The sequence below is a fragment of the Schistocerca cancellata genome, chromosome 2, assembly GCF_023864275.1.
Source record: "Schistocerca cancellata isolate TAMUIC-IGC-003103 chromosome 2, iqSchCanc2.1, whole genome shotgun sequence".
In the NCBI taxonomy this organism is placed as follows: Eukaryota; Metazoa; Arthropoda; class Insecta; order Orthoptera; family Acrididae; genus Schistocerca; species Schistocerca cancellata.
In genome coordinates, this window is record NC_064627.1 from 5,609,285 (window position 1) to 5,630,354 (window position 21,070).

At 41.1% G+C, this 21,070-nt stretch overlaps 1 protein-coding gene across 1 annotated transcript in view; it reads right to left on the reverse strand.

The window, feature by feature from the left end:
• Positions 1-455: 455 nt before the first annotated feature.
• LOC126161293 (thiamine transporter 1-like) overlaps positions 456-21,070 on the reverse strand; it is a 709,947-nt gene continuing 689,332 nt past the window's right edge. Inside the window, exon 9 of the mRNA XM_049917032.1 lies at positions 456-1,104. Within this exon, the coding sequence (XP_049772989.1) occupies positions 970-1,104 (135 nt within the window). The 3' untranslated portion in view covers positions 456-969. The remainder of the gene's footprint in view (positions 1,105-21,070) is intronic.

Genomic DNA, 21,070 nt, shown 5'->3' on the forward strand with positions numbered 1-21,070 from the left:
TCGATCCGAGTATGACTGCATCGCGGTCATGAAAACGCGTGGAAATGATAATGTTGCTTCCTACTAAACTCAAATAAATTAATCTGCTGCTTCCTGTCCAAAGAATGCCAGGTATTTAGTGACTTGTTACTATAAGATAATTCAATCACTCTCTGATTCTGTCGTCAAGTTACACACAAAACATCATTGTATCTTGAATAACACAACACTTGGCGCCCGAACAGGGACATGATCAAAAATCATTTCGTGAATGTGTTTAAAAAATTTCAGTGCTTTTTCTAATTACTGTTTCATTTTTTCATGTGGATATGTGGTAGCCCACAACAAATTTTATGCTATTTTCCTATATTGACAGATCTATCCTCCTTCCTCAGAACATTTGCATCCTATTACAATTGGTTTGTGCATATAATTAGCACATATTCTACAACCAATGGATGTTTGTTGAGTAGTTAATTGTTTTTTAAGTCCTATATTTTAAAATGTGGATTTAAAACATTACTGATTCCACCTTACTACTTGGAACAAAGATAGTGTACACTAAGTTCTCAGATTGGCAACTGATTTACATCACTGATAGAAATAGTTCCTTTTACCATTTTACCAGCCTGAGTTTGAAATAATAAGTCTTTTGACTTTCATGGGTTGGATCACAAATACAAAAACATTAATTTTAATTTTTGGAGAACAATATTTCCACTCCCACAAGCAATACCAGCATGGTATTATTACAGTTTTCTTCTAAATTTACATGTATCAAATTAAGTGAAAATGAAAGACATGTCTCAAGGCAGTTTCCCTTTACTATTACTACTACTCATTTACTTTTAGTGCACTGCCTAATAGATATTAAACAAAATATTGTGCACAACAGGAAAGAAAACTAGCTCATTTTCTAAAATTATATCACCTAATTACTCATTAAGTACAAGCCAAAGTTAAAAAAACCTATTATTACAATACAGTGTGTCAGTTGCCAGAGATCATTGTATCATTGGAAAGCCACAGTTTTTCTCTGCATATGTTACGCCTGCACAGTGTATACACCGTCGCCACAGAAAAGAAAGCACCCAGAACCAAGAAGTAGCCTCCATAAACAAGGAACTGAAACAGAATAATCTCAAATGAATATCCTGCAATAGTTAAACTCATATTACACAACAAGTTTGTAATATTATAGCGATAACAATCAGAATAACAAGAGAGAAATAACAGTGTTTTTACTTATGTTTTTTCAATGTACACATTTTTGACAATAATTCACATTTGGTCAAAAGAGATCACCATTATGTTGTCTTTAACAGCTGCTTATTTGCCTTCACACATGATGTCAATAGTAAAAAATGTGGCATTAACATGGACATAACAGAAAAAAAGAAATACTGTGTTTCATTTAATTTCTACTGCCTCAATGAAAAACTTGTAATATAATAAGAATGAGCATAGAGACTGTAGAATGTAGTGTGATTAAATTAGGAGAATCTTGTTACAAAAGACTAAGTTTAAAAATAAAGCAGTTACTCTCTGTATGTAACAAAGGTTTTGTGAAAAATATAGTACTACATTAAAAAAATAAAAACACTGAAAATGTGATAAGGGAACTAAAATCAGTATACTGAACATGAGGGATCCCACTTTTTTTCTACACATTGTACAATGTATACTAAATATCAACTGCGCAACCAATTCCAAAAATGTTAACAATATCTAATATAGACCACAGAGTATTATGATGTGGTGTTTTTCAGAACTGAATATAATAAGAATACTGACTCTTATAATTGAAGATAGATCTACATAAGCTGACTAAAGAAAGAAAATATACACAAACCTCAAAGAAGTCTGCAAAAGTAAAATTAAATGAGATGAGTATGAAGTGAATGATAACTACATTTTAATCTGATCAGGTTAAATAAATAAATAAAGAAAACCCAAGAATAGTTGTGAAGCAGCTTGGAATCTCATAAAAAGAGAAACAAGCCAATGCATATTCATCCGCTCATTGTGTTACCACATATGCTACCCAGAAGGAAAACATTCCAGGGATGTGGAAAGAATCAAGATATATATTAACATGAGACAAAGGCATCATACAAATATAATCTGTACTGTGTTCATTATTAACTATCACTCCAACACTTAATGCTATTCAAGCTTAAGAGATCCAAGGTGTTACTTTGAAAAACACAGCTAATCCCTCACTTACCTGTTGCCCCACAGACTTGTTAAAGAAAACACAAATGCCGGACTTTTATATTCATTACAAAATCATTTCGTACCAAATCTAAATTGTGTGTCGATGAATGTATAAATTCAGCATTTGGGCCCTGAGCTATAATTATTGATGGCAGACGTGAGTATTTGACATTCATAGAAGCAGAACTTTCCAGGGATGGCTCTGGTACAGGTCAGCAAGTTTGCACTACCCACCAATAATTTAGTTCAACCGTGTTTGCTATTTGAACTTCCTAAACAAGTGGGGGCGTAAGTAGTGGGGCAATGTTCGTATGAGGGCACGTGTTGTTGCTAAATTTATTCAAGATGTCGACGATGACGTCATCCAAGATGGCGGCATGTAGACTTGGCAACAGCCCATGACGTCATCCAAGATGGCGGCTTTCGGCCAGAAAATAGGTCAAATGGGCTATGTCCACTAACCTAACCTCAGGAAAAAATGGCAGGAAGTTTGAATTTTGGCAGGAAAATACACCAAATGTGCTATGTCCACTAACACAAGCCTCCAGAAGAAAAAATGGCGGGAAGTTTGAATTCCAACAGGATAATGCATGCATAACCCTACTTATCTTTATTATTATTCATTATTATTGATTATAATTTATTAACATTATTGACCTGCGACCACTAGAAAATTCCCTTAAAATTCAAATTCCAACACGATAATAGCTGCAAACTGTACTTTTGTTTATTATTCATTATCATTTATTAATATTCATTATCATTGTCATTTATTATTATTTATTATTATTGACCTGCCTCCACTAGAAAATTCTCTTAAAATTCAAATTCCAACACGATAATGGCTGCAAAACCGTACTTTTGTTTATTATTCATTATCATTTATTAACATTCATTATGATTCAGCCGGCAGAAGTGGCCGTGCGGTTAAAGGCGCTGCAGTCTGGAACTGCAAGACCGCTACGGTCGCAGGTTAGAATCCTGCCTCGGGCATGGATGTTTGTGATGTCCTTAGGTTAGTTGGGTTTAACTAGTTCTAAGTTCTAGGGGACTAATGACCTCAGCAGTTGAGTCCCATAGTGCTCAGAGCCATTTGAACCATTATGATTCATTGTCATTTATTATCATTCATTATCATTTATTATTCTAGGCCTACCTCCACTACAGAACTGCGCCAAATTCCAACACGATAATGTCTCGAAAGCTGTGCTTCTATTTATTATTATCATTTATTATTTATTCAAGATGTCCGATTTTCTCGGCGAGAAAGCCATTTTCCTTACATCCATAACAAAAATCTATCACAAGTTCAAATCCCAACACCATAATCGATCACATGTACGAACTTTCTCCATCACTTATCTTTTTTCACTGGTAGCCTATCAGAATCGCGCCAAATAATAAACTGCTCTTATAGTAACGAAAGTCACATCCCTGAAGACTTTATTTCAAGCAGTACGGTCAACACTTGTTCTCCAACACAAGCAGCACACATCTTTGATATCGCAGTGCAGTCACCACGACGTCTGCACTCCCACTGAATTAGTTCAAATCCTCGCCAGCCCCTGGCCAGCGCGCGGAGACACTGCCGATGCCTGTCACGGGAGGCGGCCGGCCGCGTGCGCTGCACTGCCGGTACGCTGGGGGCGAGCCCAGCGATCGCTCCCACGTCGTAAACACGTTTTCGCTGGACAGGCTGGAACTTGCCGAGTTTGACGTCACAGCGGTCCCTTGTCCGCTCACCACATGTATTCGTCGCCTCCGCACGTTTCCTGCCCAAACTGTTTGCGTCGGAGGTGAATCACACAACGGTCGGCCGATCCCTGCCACACTTTTGGCGCCAAAGTTGTTTTCCTGGGCACGTTCAAACCTGTCGATGCCGACCACTCACCATCCACCACGTGTCCTTGTGCAAGCGAAAACGCAGTGCTACACTTTTGGCGGCAAAGTCTGCTCGATAGTGGAATCCGCCATGACTGTATAACAGCACGTTTGGTTGGCCCTAGAACGCTCGTTAATTTACTCTCTCTCGCATGCGCATTATAAGTGTACAATCGTTGCACTCCCGCCCCGCTTACGTCCCACACACTCCATACACGCGACTGACATAGTATTCTGTTCAAATGGTTCAAATGGCTCTGAGCACTATGGGACTTAACATCTATCGTCATCAGTCCCCTAGAACTTAGAACTACTTAAACCTAACTAACCTAAGGACATCACACAACACCCAGTCATCACGAGGCAGAGAAAATCCCTGACCCTGCCGGGAATCGAACCCGGGAACCCGGGCGTGGGAAGCGAGAACGCTACCGCACGACCACGAGCTGCGGACAAGTCTTCTGTAAATATGCTAACTCCCACATCGCTAATCTAACCTATCAATTACCTAATTACTTAATTCCATTTCAGTTTTAATCATATTAAATAATTCAATTTACAATTTCATATACACAGGTAAAGGTGTTCAACTACCTAATTTCAACTACTTTTCGAGGACCAGACAGCCACATCTTCCTAGGAACCAGCGCCGAGTTTGAATTCTGTCAGTAAAGGAAGGTCACTTCCTCTTTCTCTACCAACCTAACAAAATTGTTGGAAAGAAAGGGCACTTATACTAACCTCAGCCACCCGACCGCCACTTCCTGCTAGGAACCAGTGCCAAGTTTGAAATCTGCCATTAAACAAAGCTCACTGGCGCTTCCGCCACCAGCCCAAGAAAATTGTTGTAAACCAAGCTCATCACCACTAAACTAAGCCACCAGCACTCAACCTCTTCCTACACGTTTCGGGTAAAAGGACTCACCCTGCACTAGGCCCATGGATAGAGGAACCGATGTACTTTATTTAGGAATGGAGTATACGTATCACACCGAAATGTCCCACACCATACAAACCTGAAAAACACCCCTACATAACTCATTTATAATGCTCTAGACACACACTTGCTAATTGTAAACAGTTAAAAATAACGCATAGCACAGCCTTCAGACATGCGAACCGCTCGTAAATAATGCAAAATATTTACGTCCAAACAGCCAAACAACTGCTAATTTTCGGAAATATATTCAGTGCATAGGCTAATGGAAGGAGGAACGAGTGTCCTTTATTTATTTGGAACATTATCTTCTTGAAACTTTTGCTTCTCATAGGTTTCGATATGTAAGGCTGACCTAAGGCATGTTCTGAACTCCAGTAGTGCACTACACTTGGCAACACGACACCCATCAAGATATTCATTCCAATCCAGACCTGTAACTCCTCTACAGATAAATTTGTCCAGTTATTTGTCGACTCACTCACAGTCTGAGCGGATTGCTGTTATCGCGCAAAAACCGCTCGGACTGCGCCGTGCTGCCCAGGGAAGTAAGGAAGGACTGCACTGTATTTATTTCAAGCCCTTTTATTTAGTCGTGGAGTGTATTTGTCACAAAACACCTGCACTGATCCACCTGTGGTCATCTGACACAGGCCACAAACACGTAAACAAGTGCTAATTTCACCACACAATAGCAAACAGCTCTTAAATAATGCAGTACAAAATATCAGCAGACGAGCTCTGTACTCTTAAACTCTCCAAATAAAGCACAGCACAGTGCACAGACATGCTCGCAAAATAGTGCAACAGACGCGCACAAACACCCACAGCTGCCAAACCGACCAAAAGTCTCTGGTCGGCCACCCCCCAAACATGAAATTAAATCCACATCCAAATCATCTATTTCTTTCTCCAACGAGTAATTTGACAAATACAGAGAAGGTATATTCTCGAATTCTAATACATATCTAATTTTCTTCCTCTAAAATACTTGTTTTATGGCTTTAACTATTAGCTCTGTTCCTTCCTACAGCTTTTCTAGGCGAGAGCATTCGGGGATTTTAATTTTTCCTCGTTATCTCTACCTTGACGGTAGAGTTAAAGCGTTCCACGTCTTCCTGTGTGTATGTCGGCAACTCTTCTGCTCCACATTCTTGCGGGATTTCTGTGTACAACATTAAGTTTACAACTTTTGCAAACGAGTGTTCATTAAATGTAGTTATTCGATCAGTTTTAAACTCGGCAAATGGCTGTTCTGTTGCTAGGTGGACAACATCTAGTTCGCCACACTTAGATATAATATAACCATCCTTTTTAAGCCGATCCAAATGGGAACAGAGCTTAATAAACACATTTTTCGTCTATCCCTTGATATAGTAAACGTTCTCGACTCCACTGATTTCGGCCAGTACTCCAACAGGTGACCAGTTTCCATGGCTGTTTACTGTAAATGCCAATATTTTGTATTCCCCCTTCGTAGAGAGATTTTTCCATACACTGTGTTTACCTGGCCTGCACATCCGCAATAGCCCACTCCCTTTCCATTTGCAGCTTATATTCTTCCTTTATGGCAGCTGTCTTAACTGTATACTTTAGTTTTCTTTTCTTTAGCTCAATGTCATCCATATCCAGTTTCCTTTTTAGTGCACATAAAACATTAACTGCACTTGAAAGAGTTATTTCTTTAATGAGGAATGGTTTAAGTCTGTGTGATACATTTACTCTTTTTCTTAAGACTTGGGGTATAACCAGCCCCAATTCGGCGATACCTATATCGTACGGTATTGTGGAGAACAGGGTTCTAGATTGAGAAAAATAAGTTTCTCCTGTTTTAACATAACACTTCTGCGTAATACTAATATTGTCTTTGTTGGAGTCTGTGTTAAGAACCTCTACATAGTTTACAGGTAGGTAATTAAAACTGTTAGCAGACACAGCATATCTTATAAGCTTTTCTCGGTCCTGAGAGTCCGGCAGACTTACGTGCACACCAGTCAATTTTCGAGTGTTCTTATTACCCCAGTAGACAAATTGCAGAACGTTGTTAAACACCACACAGCAACTGTTCTGTAAATTATTAGTTAGCCGACACCACACAGACGCAATTGGCACAGAGTAAAGTGGAGCCCATTGTAAATACCGCTGTTAGTGCCTAATACACGTAAACAGCTCTGGGTCGAGCACACGATCCATTCTGTAGTTGTATATAGTAACCTCACCTGTCCCTAACCTGCATGCTACAGCAAAATTCCGACTTCGCTTTAGTCACACCCTACACATCGTTCAGCTAACCCCTTTTCCAGATCTTTGCGCATCTGATATCTGCAATTTATGTCCGAGAAAGACATATCCATTACCTTCTGCAGCCTTTTTAGAAACAAGACGACCTCATTTACTGCAACAGGGCCTTGTCTTGACCATTCGCCGGAAATGCGAGCGCCGTCGGCAACATTTCAAAGCCACGTATCTGTCCATCTAATCAGCCGTCCACTCAGCCCCAGGACCAGCATGACGAAATGGGCTCTCTCTACACCTGCTCTCCAGCTATTGTCTAACGACATACACTGCACAAATGGATTCCAGAATAGTGCAGATCTCTATCCTCCCCTGCATCACTGTCTCTCCTCTAGCCAGCGAACCTGACGTCAATAATGCTGCGCTGACAATTTCCTCTCACAACTCTTAAACACTCTCATATATAAAGGCCTATTCACTCCTGCCAAAACTCACTTGTAATAAAAAACATTCTCCCTTTCTAAGCATATATTATTATACATTTAGAACAAATAGACAAACATAATTCCAAGCAGAAGTCATACATACGATTAAACAGAAAAAAAGACCTTAATTTAGGTTGTTGTTGTTGTGGTCTTCAGTCCCGCGACTGGTTTCATGCAGGTCTCCACGCTACTCTATCCTGTGCAAGCTTCTTCATCTCCCAGTACGTAGTGCAGCCTACATCCCTCTGAATCTGCTTAGTGTATTCATCTCTTGGCTCCCTCTACGATTTTTACCCTCCACGCTGCCCTCCAATACTAAATTGGTGATCCCTTGATGCCTCAGAACATGTCCTACCAACCGGTCCCTTCTTCTAGTCAAGTTGTGCCACAAACTTTCCTCCCCAATCCTATTCACTACCTCCTCATTAGTTACGTGATCTACCCATCTAATCTTCAACAATCTTCTGTAGCACCACATTTCGAATGCTTCTATTCTCTTCTTGTCCAAACTATTTATTGTCCGTCTTTCACTTCCATACATGGCTACACTCCATACAAATACTTTCAGAAACGACTTCCTGACATTTAAATCTATACTCGATGTTAACAAACTTCTCTTCTCCAGAAACGCTTTCCCTGCCATTGCCAGTCTACATTTTATATCCTCTCTACTTCGACCATCATCAGTTATTTTGCTCCCAAAATAGCAAAACTCCTTTACTACTTTAAGTGTCTCATTTCCTAATCTAATTCCCTCAGTATCACTCGATTTAATTGGACTACAGTCCATTATCCTCGTTTCGCTTCTGTTGATGTTCACTTTATATCCTCCTTTCAACACACTGTCCATTCCGTTCAACTGCTCTTCCAAGTCATTTGCTGTCTCTGACAGAATTACAATGTCATTGGCGAACCTCAACGTTTTTATTTCTTCTCCATGGACTTTAATACCTACTCCGAATTTTTCTTTTGTCTATTGTCCTCAAGTACATCGTCCTTGTACAAACCCTCTATATACTCCTTCCACCTCACAATGATACTTGCAAAGTAGACGAAGTATGGTTTAGCTATGATACTGAAATTAGGAAAACATTCTGTCACATGATTGTCCATTGTTGGACTTACTGTAAAATTTTTTGCGATATCAGCTGTGATGGATAATATTAACGTAGATCGGTGGTATCTTATCCATACCATCCGTGCATTGGGTACCACATAATGATTCAGTGGCAATCCTTGTTTGAGTTGGGGAAGAAATTTTGGTTGATGAACCGCAACTTCTTGGGTTGCTAGCACTGAAAACGGTGATCTCGTACTTGAGCGCAAAATGAATCACTAGAGATGGAAGGCAGAGCTATCAACTATTGGGTCATTGCGACATATGTAGGGGCCGTCAGTCACTTTCGGGGGAGGGGGGGGGGTAGTTTGGAAAGTCGCCACAACGCCACCAGGCTCTTCTAGTTTCCTTGTGTTGTGGCTGTCCTTTATTTAAAATCGTTCAATGTTATGCGCTAACCTCGGTGGGAGGGTTGTGTATGCAGGTAAAAGTATTTGCTTATTTGACTACATGTATGCGTAATTTAGTACATTTAATTGTTCACTGATTAAGAATATCTGTGGAAAAAGTAATTATTATGTTCTATTGAGCTGGGTTGTATGTGGGGAGCGTAAATGCTTGTAAAAATTATTGTAACGGGATTGGGGGGGGGATATATAAGTAGAGCAAGTTCTGTGAGTGGATGACGCGACTCATCTACGACTGTATCATTAGGACATGTAAATAAATGTCGGATAACCTAAATTGCCCCCCCCCCCCCCACCCATGACCCATAGACCTTGCCGTTGGTGGGGAGGCTTGCGTGCCTCAGCGATACAGATTGCCGTACCATAGGTGCAACCACAACGGAGGGGTATCTGTTGAGAGGCCAGACAAACATGTGGTTCCTGAAGAGGGCAGCAGCCTTTTCAGTAGTTGCAGGGGCAACAGTCTGGATGATTGACTGATCTGGCCTTGTAACACTAATCAAAACGGCCTTGCTTTGCTGCTACTGAGAACGGCTGAAAGCAAGGGGAAACTACGGCCGTAATTTTTCCTGAGGACATGCAGCTTTACTCTATGGATAAATGATGATGGCGTCCTCTTGGGTAAAATATTCCGGAGGTAAAATAGTCCCCCAGTCGAACCTCCGGGCGGGGACTACTCACAAGGACGTCGTTATCAGGAGAAGGAAAACTGGCGTTCTACAGATCGGAGCGTGGAATGTCAGATCCCTTAATCGGGCAGGTAGGTTAGAAAATTTAAAAAGGGAAATGGATAGGAAAACTGGCGTTCTACAGATCGGAGCGTGGAATGTCAGATCCCTTAATCGGGCAGGTAGGTTAGAAAATTTAAAAAGGGAAATGGATAGGTTAAAGTTAGATATAGTGGGAATTAGTGATGTTCGATGGCAGGAGGAACAAGACATCTGGTCAGGTGACTACAGGGTTATAACACAAAATCAAATAGGGGTAATACAAGAGTAGCTTTAATAATGAATGAAACAATAGGAATGCGGGTAAGCTATTACAAACAGCACAGCGAACGCATTGTTGTGGCCAAGATAAGACACAAAGCCCACTCCTACTACAGTAGTACAAGTCTATATGCCAACTAGCTCTGCAGAGGATGAAAAAATTGAAGAAATGTATGATGAAATAAAAGAAATTATTCAGATAGTGAAGGGAGATGAAAATTTAATAGTCACGGGAGACTGGAATTCGGTAGTAGGAAAAGGGAGAGAAGGAAACGTAGTAGGTGACTATGGATTGGGGATAAAAAATGAAAGAGGAAGCCGCCTGGTGGAATTTTGCACAGAGCACAACTTAATCATAGCTAACACTAGTTCAAGAATGATAAAAGGAGGTTGTACACATGGAAGAAACCTGGAGATACTGACAGGTTTCAGATAGATTATATAATGGTAAGACAGAGATTTAGGAACCAGGTTTTAAATTGTAAGACATTTCCAGGGTCAGATGTGGACTCTGACCACAATCTATTGGTTATTAACTGTAGATTAAAACTGAAGAAACTGCAAAAAGGTGGGAATTTAAGGAGATGGGACCTGGATAAACTGAGTAAACCAGAAGTTGTACAGAGTTTCAGGGAGAGCATAAGGGAACAATTGACGGGAATGGGGGAAAGAAATACAGTAGAAGAAGAATGGGTAGCTCTGAGAGATGAATTAGTGAAGGCAGCAGAGGATCAAGTAGGTAAAAAGACGAGAGCTAGTAGAAATACTTGCGTGACAGAAGAAATATTGAATTTAATTGATTAAAGAAGAAAATATAAAAATGCAGTAAATGAACCAGGCAAGAAGGAATACAAACGTTTCAAAAATGAGATCAACAGGAAGTCGAAACAAGGCCCCGGTAGTAGACAACATTCCATTAAAACTACTGACAGCCTTGGGAGAGCCATTCCAGACAAAACTCTACCATAATGTGAGCAAAATGTATGAGACAGGCGAAATACCCCCAGACTTCAAGAAGAATATAAGAATTCCAATCCCAAAGAAAGCAGGCGTTTTACAGATGTGAAAATTACCGAACTATCAGTTTAATAAGTCACGGCTGCAAAATACTAACGCGAATTCTTTACAGACGAATGGAAAAACTGGTAGAAGCTGACCTCGGGGAAGATCAGTTTGGATTCCGTAGAAATATTGGAACACGTGAGGCAATACTGACCCTACGACTTATTTTAGAAGCTAGATTAAGAAAAGGCAAACCTACGTTTCTAGCATTTGTAAACATTTTTTTTTTTTTTTTTTTTTTTTTTTTTTTTTTTTTTTTTTTTTTTTTTTTTTTTGTCATGAGTCTACTGACTGGTTTGATGCGACCCGCCACGAATTCCTTTCCTGTGCTAACCTCTTCATCTCAGAGTAGCACTTGCAACCTACGTCCTCAATTATTTGCTTGACGTATTCCAATCTCTGTCTTCCTCTACAGTTTTTGCCCTCTACAGCTCCCTCTAGTACCATGGAAGTCATTCCCTCATGTCTTAGCAGATGTCTTATCATCTTCTCCCTTCTCCTTATCAGTGTTTTCCACATATTCCTTTCCTCTCCGATTCTGCGTAGAACCTCCTCATTCCTTACCTTATCAGTCCACCTAATTTTCAACATTCGTCTATAGCACCACATCTCAAATGCTTCGATTCTCTTATGTTCCGGTTTTCCCACCGTCCATGTTTCACTACCATACAATGCTGTACTCCAGACGTACATCCTCAGAAATTTCTTCCTTAAATTAAGGCCGGTATTTGATATCAGTAGACTTCTCTTGGCCAGAAATGCCTTTTTTGCCATAGCGAGTCTGCTTTTGATGTCCTCCTTGCTCCGTCCGTCATTGGTTATTTTACTGCCTAGGTAGCAGAATTCCGTAACTTCATTGACTTCGTGACCATCAATCCTGATGTTAAGTTTCTAGCTGTTCTCATTTCTACTACTTCTCATTACCTTCGTCTTTCTCCGATTTACTATCAAATCATACTGTGTACTCATTAGACTGTTCATTCCGTTCAGCAGATCATTTAATTCTTCTTCAGTTTCACTCAGGATAGCAATGTCATCAGCGAATCGTATCATTGATATCCTTTCACCTTGTATTTTAATTCCACTCCTGAACCTTTCTTTTATTTCCATCATTGCTTCCTCGATGTACAGATTGAAGAGTAGGGGCGGAAGGCTACAGCCTTGTCTTACACCCTTCTTAATACGAGCACTGCGTTCTTGATCGTCCACACTTATTATTCCCTCTTGGTTGTTGTACATATTGTATATGACCCGCCTCTCCCTATAGCTTACCCCTACTTTTTTCAGAATCTCGAACAGCTTGCACCATTTTATATTGTCGAACGCTTTTTTCAGGTCGACAAATCCTATGAAAGTGTCTTGATTTTTCTTTAGCCTTGCTTCCATTATTAGCCGTAACGTCAGAATTGCCTCTCTCGTCCCTTTACTTTTCCTAAAGCCAAACTGATCGTCACCTAGCGCATTCTCAATTTTCTTTTCCATTCTTTTGTATATTATTCTTGTAAGCAGCTTCGATGCATGAGCTGTTAAGCTGATTGTGCGATAATTCTCGCACTTGTCAGCCCTTGCCGTCTTCGGAATTGTGTGGATGATGCTTTTCCGAAAGTTAGATGGTATATCGCCAGACTAATATATTCTACACACCAACGCGAATAGTCGTTTTGTTGCCACTTCCCCCAATGATTTTAGAAATTCTGATGGAATGTTATCTATCCCTTCTGCCTTATTTGACCGTAAGTCCTCCAAAACTCTTTTAAATTCCGATTCTAATACTGGATCCCCTGTCTCTTCTAAATCGACTCCTGTTTCTTCTTCTATCACATCAGACAAATCTTCACCCTCATAGAGGCTTTCAATGTATTCTTTCCATCTATCTGCTCTCTCCTCTGCATTTAACAGTGGAATTCCCGTTGCACTCTTAATGTTACCACCGTTGCTTTCAATGTCACCAAAGGTTGTTTTGACTTTCCTGTATGCTGAGTCTGTCCTTCCGACAATCATATCTTTTTCGATATCTTCACATTTTTCCTGCAGCCATTTCGTCTTAGCTTCCCTGCACTTCCTATTTATTTCATTCCTCAGCGACTTGTATTTCTGTATTCCTGATTTTCCCGGAACATGTTTGTACTTCCTCCTTTCATCAATCCACTGAAGTATTTCTTCTGTTACCCATGGTTTCTTCGCAGCTACCTTCTTTGTACCTATGTTTTCCTTCCCAGCTTCTGTGATGGCCCTTTTTAGAGATGTCCATTCCTCTTCAACTGTACTGCCTACTGTGCTATTCCTTATTGCTGTATCTATAGCGTTAGAGAACTTCAAACGTATCTCGTCATTCCTTAGTACTTCCGTATCCCACTTCTTTTCGTATTGATTCTTCCTGACTAATGTCTTGAACTTCAGCCTACTCTTCATCACTACTATATTGTGATCTGAGTCTATATCTGCTCCTGGGTACGCCTTACAATCCAGTATCTGATTTCGGAATCTCTGTCTGACCATGATGTAATCTAATTGAAATCTTCCCGTATCTCCTGGCCTTTTCCAAGTATAGCTCCTCCTCTTGTGATTCTTGAACAGGGTATTCGCTATTACTAGCTGAAACTTGTTACAGAACTCAATTAGTCTTTCTTATCTTTCATTCCTTGTCCCAAGCCCTAATTCTCCTGTAACCTTTTCTTCTACTCCTTCCCGTACAACTGCATTCCAGTCGCCCATGACTATTAGATTTTCGTCCCCCTTTACATACTGCATTACCCTTTCAATATCTTCATACACTTTCCCTATCTGTTCATCTTCAGCTTGCGACGTCGGCATGTATACCTGAACTATCGTTGTCGGTGTTGGTCTGCTGTCGATTCTGATTAGAACAACCCGGTCACTGAACTGTTCACAGTAACACACCCTCTGCCCTACATTCCTATTCATAACGAATCCTACACCTGTTATACCATTTTCTGGTGCTGTTGATATTACCCGATACTCATCTGACCAGAAATCCTTGTCTTCCTTCCACTTCACTTCACTGACCCCTACTATATCTAGATTGCGCCTTTGCATTTCACTTTTCAGATTTTCTAGTTTCTCTACCACGTTCAAGCTTCTGACATTCCACGCCCCGACTCGTAGAACGTTATCCTTTCGTAGATTATTCAACCTTTTTCTCATGGTAACTTCCCCCTTGGCAGTCCCCTCCCGGAGACCCGAATGGGGGACTATTCCGGAATGTTTTGTCAATGGAGAGATCATCATGACACTTCTTCAATTACAGGCCACATGTCCTGTGGATGCACGTTACGTGTCTTTAATGCAGTGGTTTCCATTGCCTTCTGCATCCTCATGTCGTTGATCATTGCTGATTCTTCCGCCTTTAGGGGCAATTTCCCACCCGTAGGACAAGAGACTGCCCTGAACCTCTATCCGCTCCTTCGCCCTCTCTGACAAGGCCGTTGGTGGAATGAGGCTGACTTCTTATGCCGGACGTCTTCGGCCGCCAATGCTGATTATTTATCAAAATTTTAGGCAGTGGCGGGGATCGAACCCGGGACCGAAGACGTTTTTGATTATGAATCAAAGACGCTACCCCTAGACCACGGGGAACCGACTTAGAGAAAGATTTTGACAATGTTGACTGGAATACTCTCTTTCAAATTCTGAAGGTGGCAGAGGAAAAATACAGGGAGCGAAAGGCTATTTACAATTTGTACAGAAACCAGATGCCAATTATAAGAGTCGAGGGACATGAAAGGGAAGCAGTGGTTGGAAACTGAGTGAGAGAGGGTTGTAGTAGCCTCTCCCCGATGTTGTTCAGTCTGTATATTGAGCAAGCAGTAAAGGAAATAAAAGTAAAATTCGGAGTAGGTATTACAATCCATGGAGAAGAAATAAAAACTTTAAGGTTCGCCGATGACATTGTAATTCTGTCAGAGACAGCAAAGGACTTGGAGGAGCAGCTGAACGGCATGGACAAATGGTTCAAATGGCTCCGAGCACTATGGGACTTAACATCTGTGGTCATCGGTCCCCTAGAACTTAGAACTACTTAAACCTAACTAACCTAAGGACATTACACACATCCATGTCCGAGGCAGGATTCGAACCTGCGACCGTAGCGGCGCCGAGAACCGCACGGCCACACTGGCCGGCTGCATGGACAGTGTCTTGAAAGGAGGATATAAGATGAACATCAACTAAAGCAAAACGAGGATAATGGAATGTAGTCAAATTAAGTCGGGTGATGCTGCGGGAATTAGATTAGGAAATCAGACACTTAAAGTAGTAAAGGAGTTTTGCTGTTTGGGGAGCAAAATAACTGACGATGGTCGAAGTAGAGAGGATATAAAATGTAGACTAGCAATAGCAAGGAAAGCGTTTCTGAAGAAGAGAAATTTGTTAACATCGAGTACAGATTTAAGTGTCGGGAAGTCGTTTCTGAAAGTATACGTATCTTCATACGTAGCCATGTATGGAAGTGAAACATGGACAATAAATAGTTTCGACAAGAAGAGAATAGAAGTTTTCGAAATGTGGTGCTACGGAAGAATGCTGAAGATTAGATGGGTAGATCACATAACTAATGCAGAAGGTATTGGATATGTCTTTCTCGGACTTAAATTGCAGATATCAGATGCGCAAAGATCTGGAAAAGGGGTTAGCTGAACGATGTGTAGGGTGTGACTAAAGCGAAGTCGGAATTTTGCTGTAGCATGCAGGTTAGGGACAGGTGAGGTTACTATATACAACTACAGAATGGATCGTGTGCTCGACCCAGAGCTGTTTACGTGTATTAGGCACTAACAAGCGGTATTTACAATGGGCTCCACTTTACTCTGTGCCAATTGCGTCTGTGTGGTGTCGGCTAACTAATAATTTACAGAACAGTTGCTGTGTGGTGTTTAACAACGTTCTGCAATTTGTCTACTGGGGTAATAAGAACACTCGAAAATTGACTGGTGTGCACGTAAGTCTGCCGGACTCTCAGGACCGAGAAAAGCTTATAAGATATGCTGTGTCTGCTAACAGTTTTAATTACCTACCTGTAAACTATGTAGAGGTTCTTAACACAGACTCCAACAAAGACAATATTAGCATTACGCAGAAGTGTTATGTTAAAACAGGAGAAACTTATTTTTCTCAATCTAGAACCCTGTTCTCCACAATACCGTACGATATAGGTATCGCCGAATTGGGGCTGGTTATACCCCAAGTCTTAAGAAAAAGAGTAAATGTATCACACAGACTTAAACCATTCCTCATTAAAGAAATAACTCTTTCAAGTGCAGTTAATGTTTTATGTGCACTAAAAAGGAAACTGGATATGGATGACATTGAGCTAAAGAAAAGAAAACTAAAGTATACAGTTAAGACAGCTGCCATAAAGGAAGAATATAAGCTGCAAATGGAAAGGGAGTGGGCTATTGCGGATGTGCAGGCCAGGTAAACACAGTGTATGGAAAAATCTCTCTACGAAGGGGGAATACAAAATATTGGCATTTACAGTAAACAGCCATGGAAACTGGTCACCTGTTGGAGTACTGGCCGAAATCAGTGGAGTCGAGAACGTTTACTATATCAAGGGATAGACGAAAAATGTGTTTATTAAGCTCTGTTCCCATTTGGATCGGCTTAAAAAGGATGGTTATATTATATCTAAGTGTGGCGAACTAGATGTTGTCCACCTAGCAACAGAACAGCCATTTGCCGAGTTTAAAACTGATCGAATAACTACATTTAATGAACACTCGTTTGCAAAAGTTGTAAACTTAATGTTGTACACAGAAATCCCGCAAGAATGTGGAGCAGAAGAGTTGCCGACATACACACAGGAAGACGTGGAACGCTTTAACTCTACCGTCAAGGTAGAGATAACGAGGAAAAATTAAAATCCCCGAATGCTCTCGCCTAGAAAAGCTGTAGGAAGGAACAGAGCTAATAGTTAAAGCCATAAAACAAGTATTTTAGAGGAAGAAAATTAGATATGTATTAGAATTCGAGAATATACCTTCTCTGTATTTGTCAAATTACTCGTTGGAGAAAGAAATAGATGATTTGGATGTGGATTTAATTTCATGTTTGGGGGGTGGCCGACCAGAGACTTTTGGTCGGTTTGGCAGCTGTGGGTGTTTGTGCGCGTCTGTTGCACTATTTTGCGAGCATGTCTGTGCACTGTGCTGTGCTTTATTTGGAGAGTTTAAGAGTACAGAGCTCGTCTGCTGATATTTTGTACTGCATTATTTAAGAGCTGTTTGCTATTGTGTGGTGAAATTAGCACTTGTTTACGTGTTTGTGGCCTGTGTCAGATGACCACAGGTGGATCAGTGCAGGTGTTTTGTGACAAATACACTCCACGACTAAATAAAAGGGCTTGAAATAAATACAGTGCAGTCCTTCCTTACTTCCCTGGGCAGCACGGCGCAGTCCGAGCGGTTTTTGCGCGATAACAGCAATCCGCTCAGACTGTGAGTGAGTCGACAAATAACTGGACAAATTTATCTGTAGAGGAGTTACAGGTCTGGATTGGAATGAATATCTTGATGGGTGTCGTGTTGCCAAGTGTAGTGCACTACTGGAGTTCAGAACATGCCTTAGGTCAGCCTTACATATCGAAACCTATGAGAAGCAAAAGTTTCAAGAAGATAATGTTCCAAATAAATAAAGGACACTCGTTCCTCCTTCCATTAGCCTATGCACTGAATATATTTCCGAAAATTAGCAGTTGTTTGGCTGTTTGGACGTAAATATTTTGCATTATTTACGAGCGGTTCGCATGTCTGAAGGCTGTGCTATGCGTTATTTTTAACTGTTTACAATTAGCAAGTGTGTGTCTAGAGCATTATAAATGAGTTATGTAGGGGTGTTTTTCAGGTTTGTATGGTGTGGGACATTTCGGTGTGATACGTATACTCCATTCCTAAATAAAGTACATCGGTTCCTCTATCCATGGGCCTAGTGCAGGGTGAGTCCTTTTACCCGAAACGTGTAGGAAGAGGTTGAGTGCTGGTGGCTTAGTTTAGTGGTGATGAGCTTGGTTTACAACAATTTTCTTGGGCTGGTGGCGGAAGCGCCAGTGAGCTTTGTTTAATGGCAGATTTCAAACTTGGCACTGGTTCCTAGCAGGAAGTGGCGGTCGGGTGGCTGAGGTTAGTATAAGTGCCCTTTCTTTCCAACAATTTTGTTAGGTTGGTAGAGAAAGAGGAAGTGACCTTCCTTTACTGACAGAATTCAAACTCGGCGCTGGTTCCTAGGAAGATGTGGCTGTCTGGTCCTCGAAAAGTAGTTGAAATTAGGTAGTTGAACACCTTTACCTGTGTATATGAAGTTGTAAATTGAATTATTTAATATGATTAAAACTGAAATGGAATTAAGTAATTAGGTAATTGATAGGTTAGATTAGCGATGTGGGAGTTAGCATATTTACAGAAGACTTGTCCGCAGCTCGTGGTCGTGCGGTAGCGTTCTCGCTTCCCACGCCCGGGTTCCCGGGTTCGATTCCCGGCAGGGTCAGGGATTTTCTCTGCCTCGTAATGACTGGGTGTTGTGTGATGTCCTTAGGTTAGTTAGGTTTAAGTAGTTCTAAGTTCTAGGGGACTGATGACGATAGATGTTAAGTCCCATAGTGCTCAGAGCCATTTGAACCATTTGAACAGAATACTATGTCAGTCGCGTGTATGGAGTGTGTGGGACGTAAGCGGGGCGGGAGTGCAACGATTGTACACTTATAATGCGCATGCGAGAGAGAGTAAATTAACGAGCGTTCTAGGGCCAACCAAACGTGCTGTTATACAGTCATGGCGGACTCCACTATCGAGCAGACTTTGCCGCCAAAAGTGTAGCACTGCGTTTTCGCTTGCACAAGGACACGTGGTGGATGGTGAGTGGTCGGCATCGACAGGTTTGAACGTGCCCAGGAAAACAACTTTGGCGCCAAAAGTGTGGCAGGGATCGGCCGACCGTTGTGTGATTCACCTCCGACGCAAACAGTTTGGGCAGGAAACGTGCGGAGGCGACGAATACATGTGGTGAGCGGACAAGGGACCGCTGTGACGTCAAACTCGGCAAGTTCCAGCCTGTCCAGCGAAAACGTGTTTACGACGTGGGAGCGATCGCTGGGCTCGCCCCCAGCGTACCGGCAGTGCAGCGCACGCGGCCGGCCGCCTCCCGTGACAGGCATCGGCAGTGTCTCCGCGCGCTGGCCAGGGGCTGGCGAGGATTTGAACTAATTCAGTGGGAGTGCAGACGTCGTGGTGACTGCACTGCGATATCAAAGATGTGTGCTGCTTGTGTTGGAGAACAAGTGTTGACCGTACTGCTTGAAATAAAGTCTTCAGGGATGTGACTTTCGTTACTATAAGAGCAGTTTATTATTTGGCGCGATTCTGATAGGCTACCAGTGAAAAAAGATAAGTGATGGAGAAAGTTCGTACATGTGATCGATTATGGTGTTGGGATTTGAACTTGTGATAGATTTTTGTTATGGATGTAAGGAAAATGGCTTTCTCGCCGAGAAAATCGGACATCTTGAATAAATAATAAATGACAATAATAAATAGAAGCACAGCTTTCGAGACATTATCGTGTTGGAATTTGGCGCAGTTCTGTAGTGGAGGTAGGCCTAGAATAATAAATGATAATGAATGATAATAAATGACAATGAATCATAATGAATGTTAATAAATGATAATGAATAATAAACAAAAGTACGGTTTTGCAGCCATCATCGTGTTGGAATTTGAATTTTAAGGGAATTTTCTAGTGGAGGCAGGTCAATAATAATAAATAATAATAAATGACAATGATAATGAATATTAATAAATGATAATGAATAATAAACAAAAGTACAGTTTGCAGCTATTATCGTGTTGGAATTTGAATTTTAAGGGAATTTTCTAGTGGTGGCAGGTCAATAATAACAAATAATAATAAATGATAATAAATAATAATTAATGATAATGAATGTTAATAAATTATAATCAATAATAATGAATAATAATAAAGATAAGTAGGGTTATGCATGCATTATCCTGTTGGAATTCAAACTTCCCGCCATTTTTTCTTCTGGAGGCTTAGGTTAGTGGACATAGCACAATTGACCTATTTACCCGCCTAAAGCCGCCATCTTGGATGACGTCATGCGCTGTTGCCAAGTCTACATGCTGCCATCTCGGATGACGTTATCGCTGCCATCTTGAATAAATTTGGCAACAAAGCAGCGTGTCCTCCTACGAACCTTGCCCCACTAGTGACTTAGTGTGCTATTTATCTCATGAAATGCTTCGAATCTTCTTCAAGTGGCGAAAGCATCCAGGTGGTATGAAAATGTGCCGACGGTGACTTGGGGTTGCATTCTGCTTGCAAACGTGGACATGGGTGTCTCAGTGGGGTTTGGGGTGGAGGAGGGGGTATGGAAGCAACATTGTACTCATATATGGGCCTCAAGTGTATAAACATTGTATAAACATTTCACATGAGGCAACCCTGCCAGCTCCAGAAGCAGGGTCATGACACTCCAAAGCAAACTGGAACTCAGATCTTTGAACAAGGCGGGATTCTCCAATATCCTTACCAGTTTACATCTAGCTGCGAGCGAAATAACTATTTCCTGTGCGTTGCCTCCGTTATTTTAGTGTGTGCTGTAGTGAATTTTGAGGTTCAAGTAATAACAAGTGAATATGTGAAATAACATCTTTGCTCCCTGAACCCTTCAGTTTAACCAAGTCTGAAGAAAAAATCAGAACTCCTGAGGCTGAGTACACTGACTTTAACAA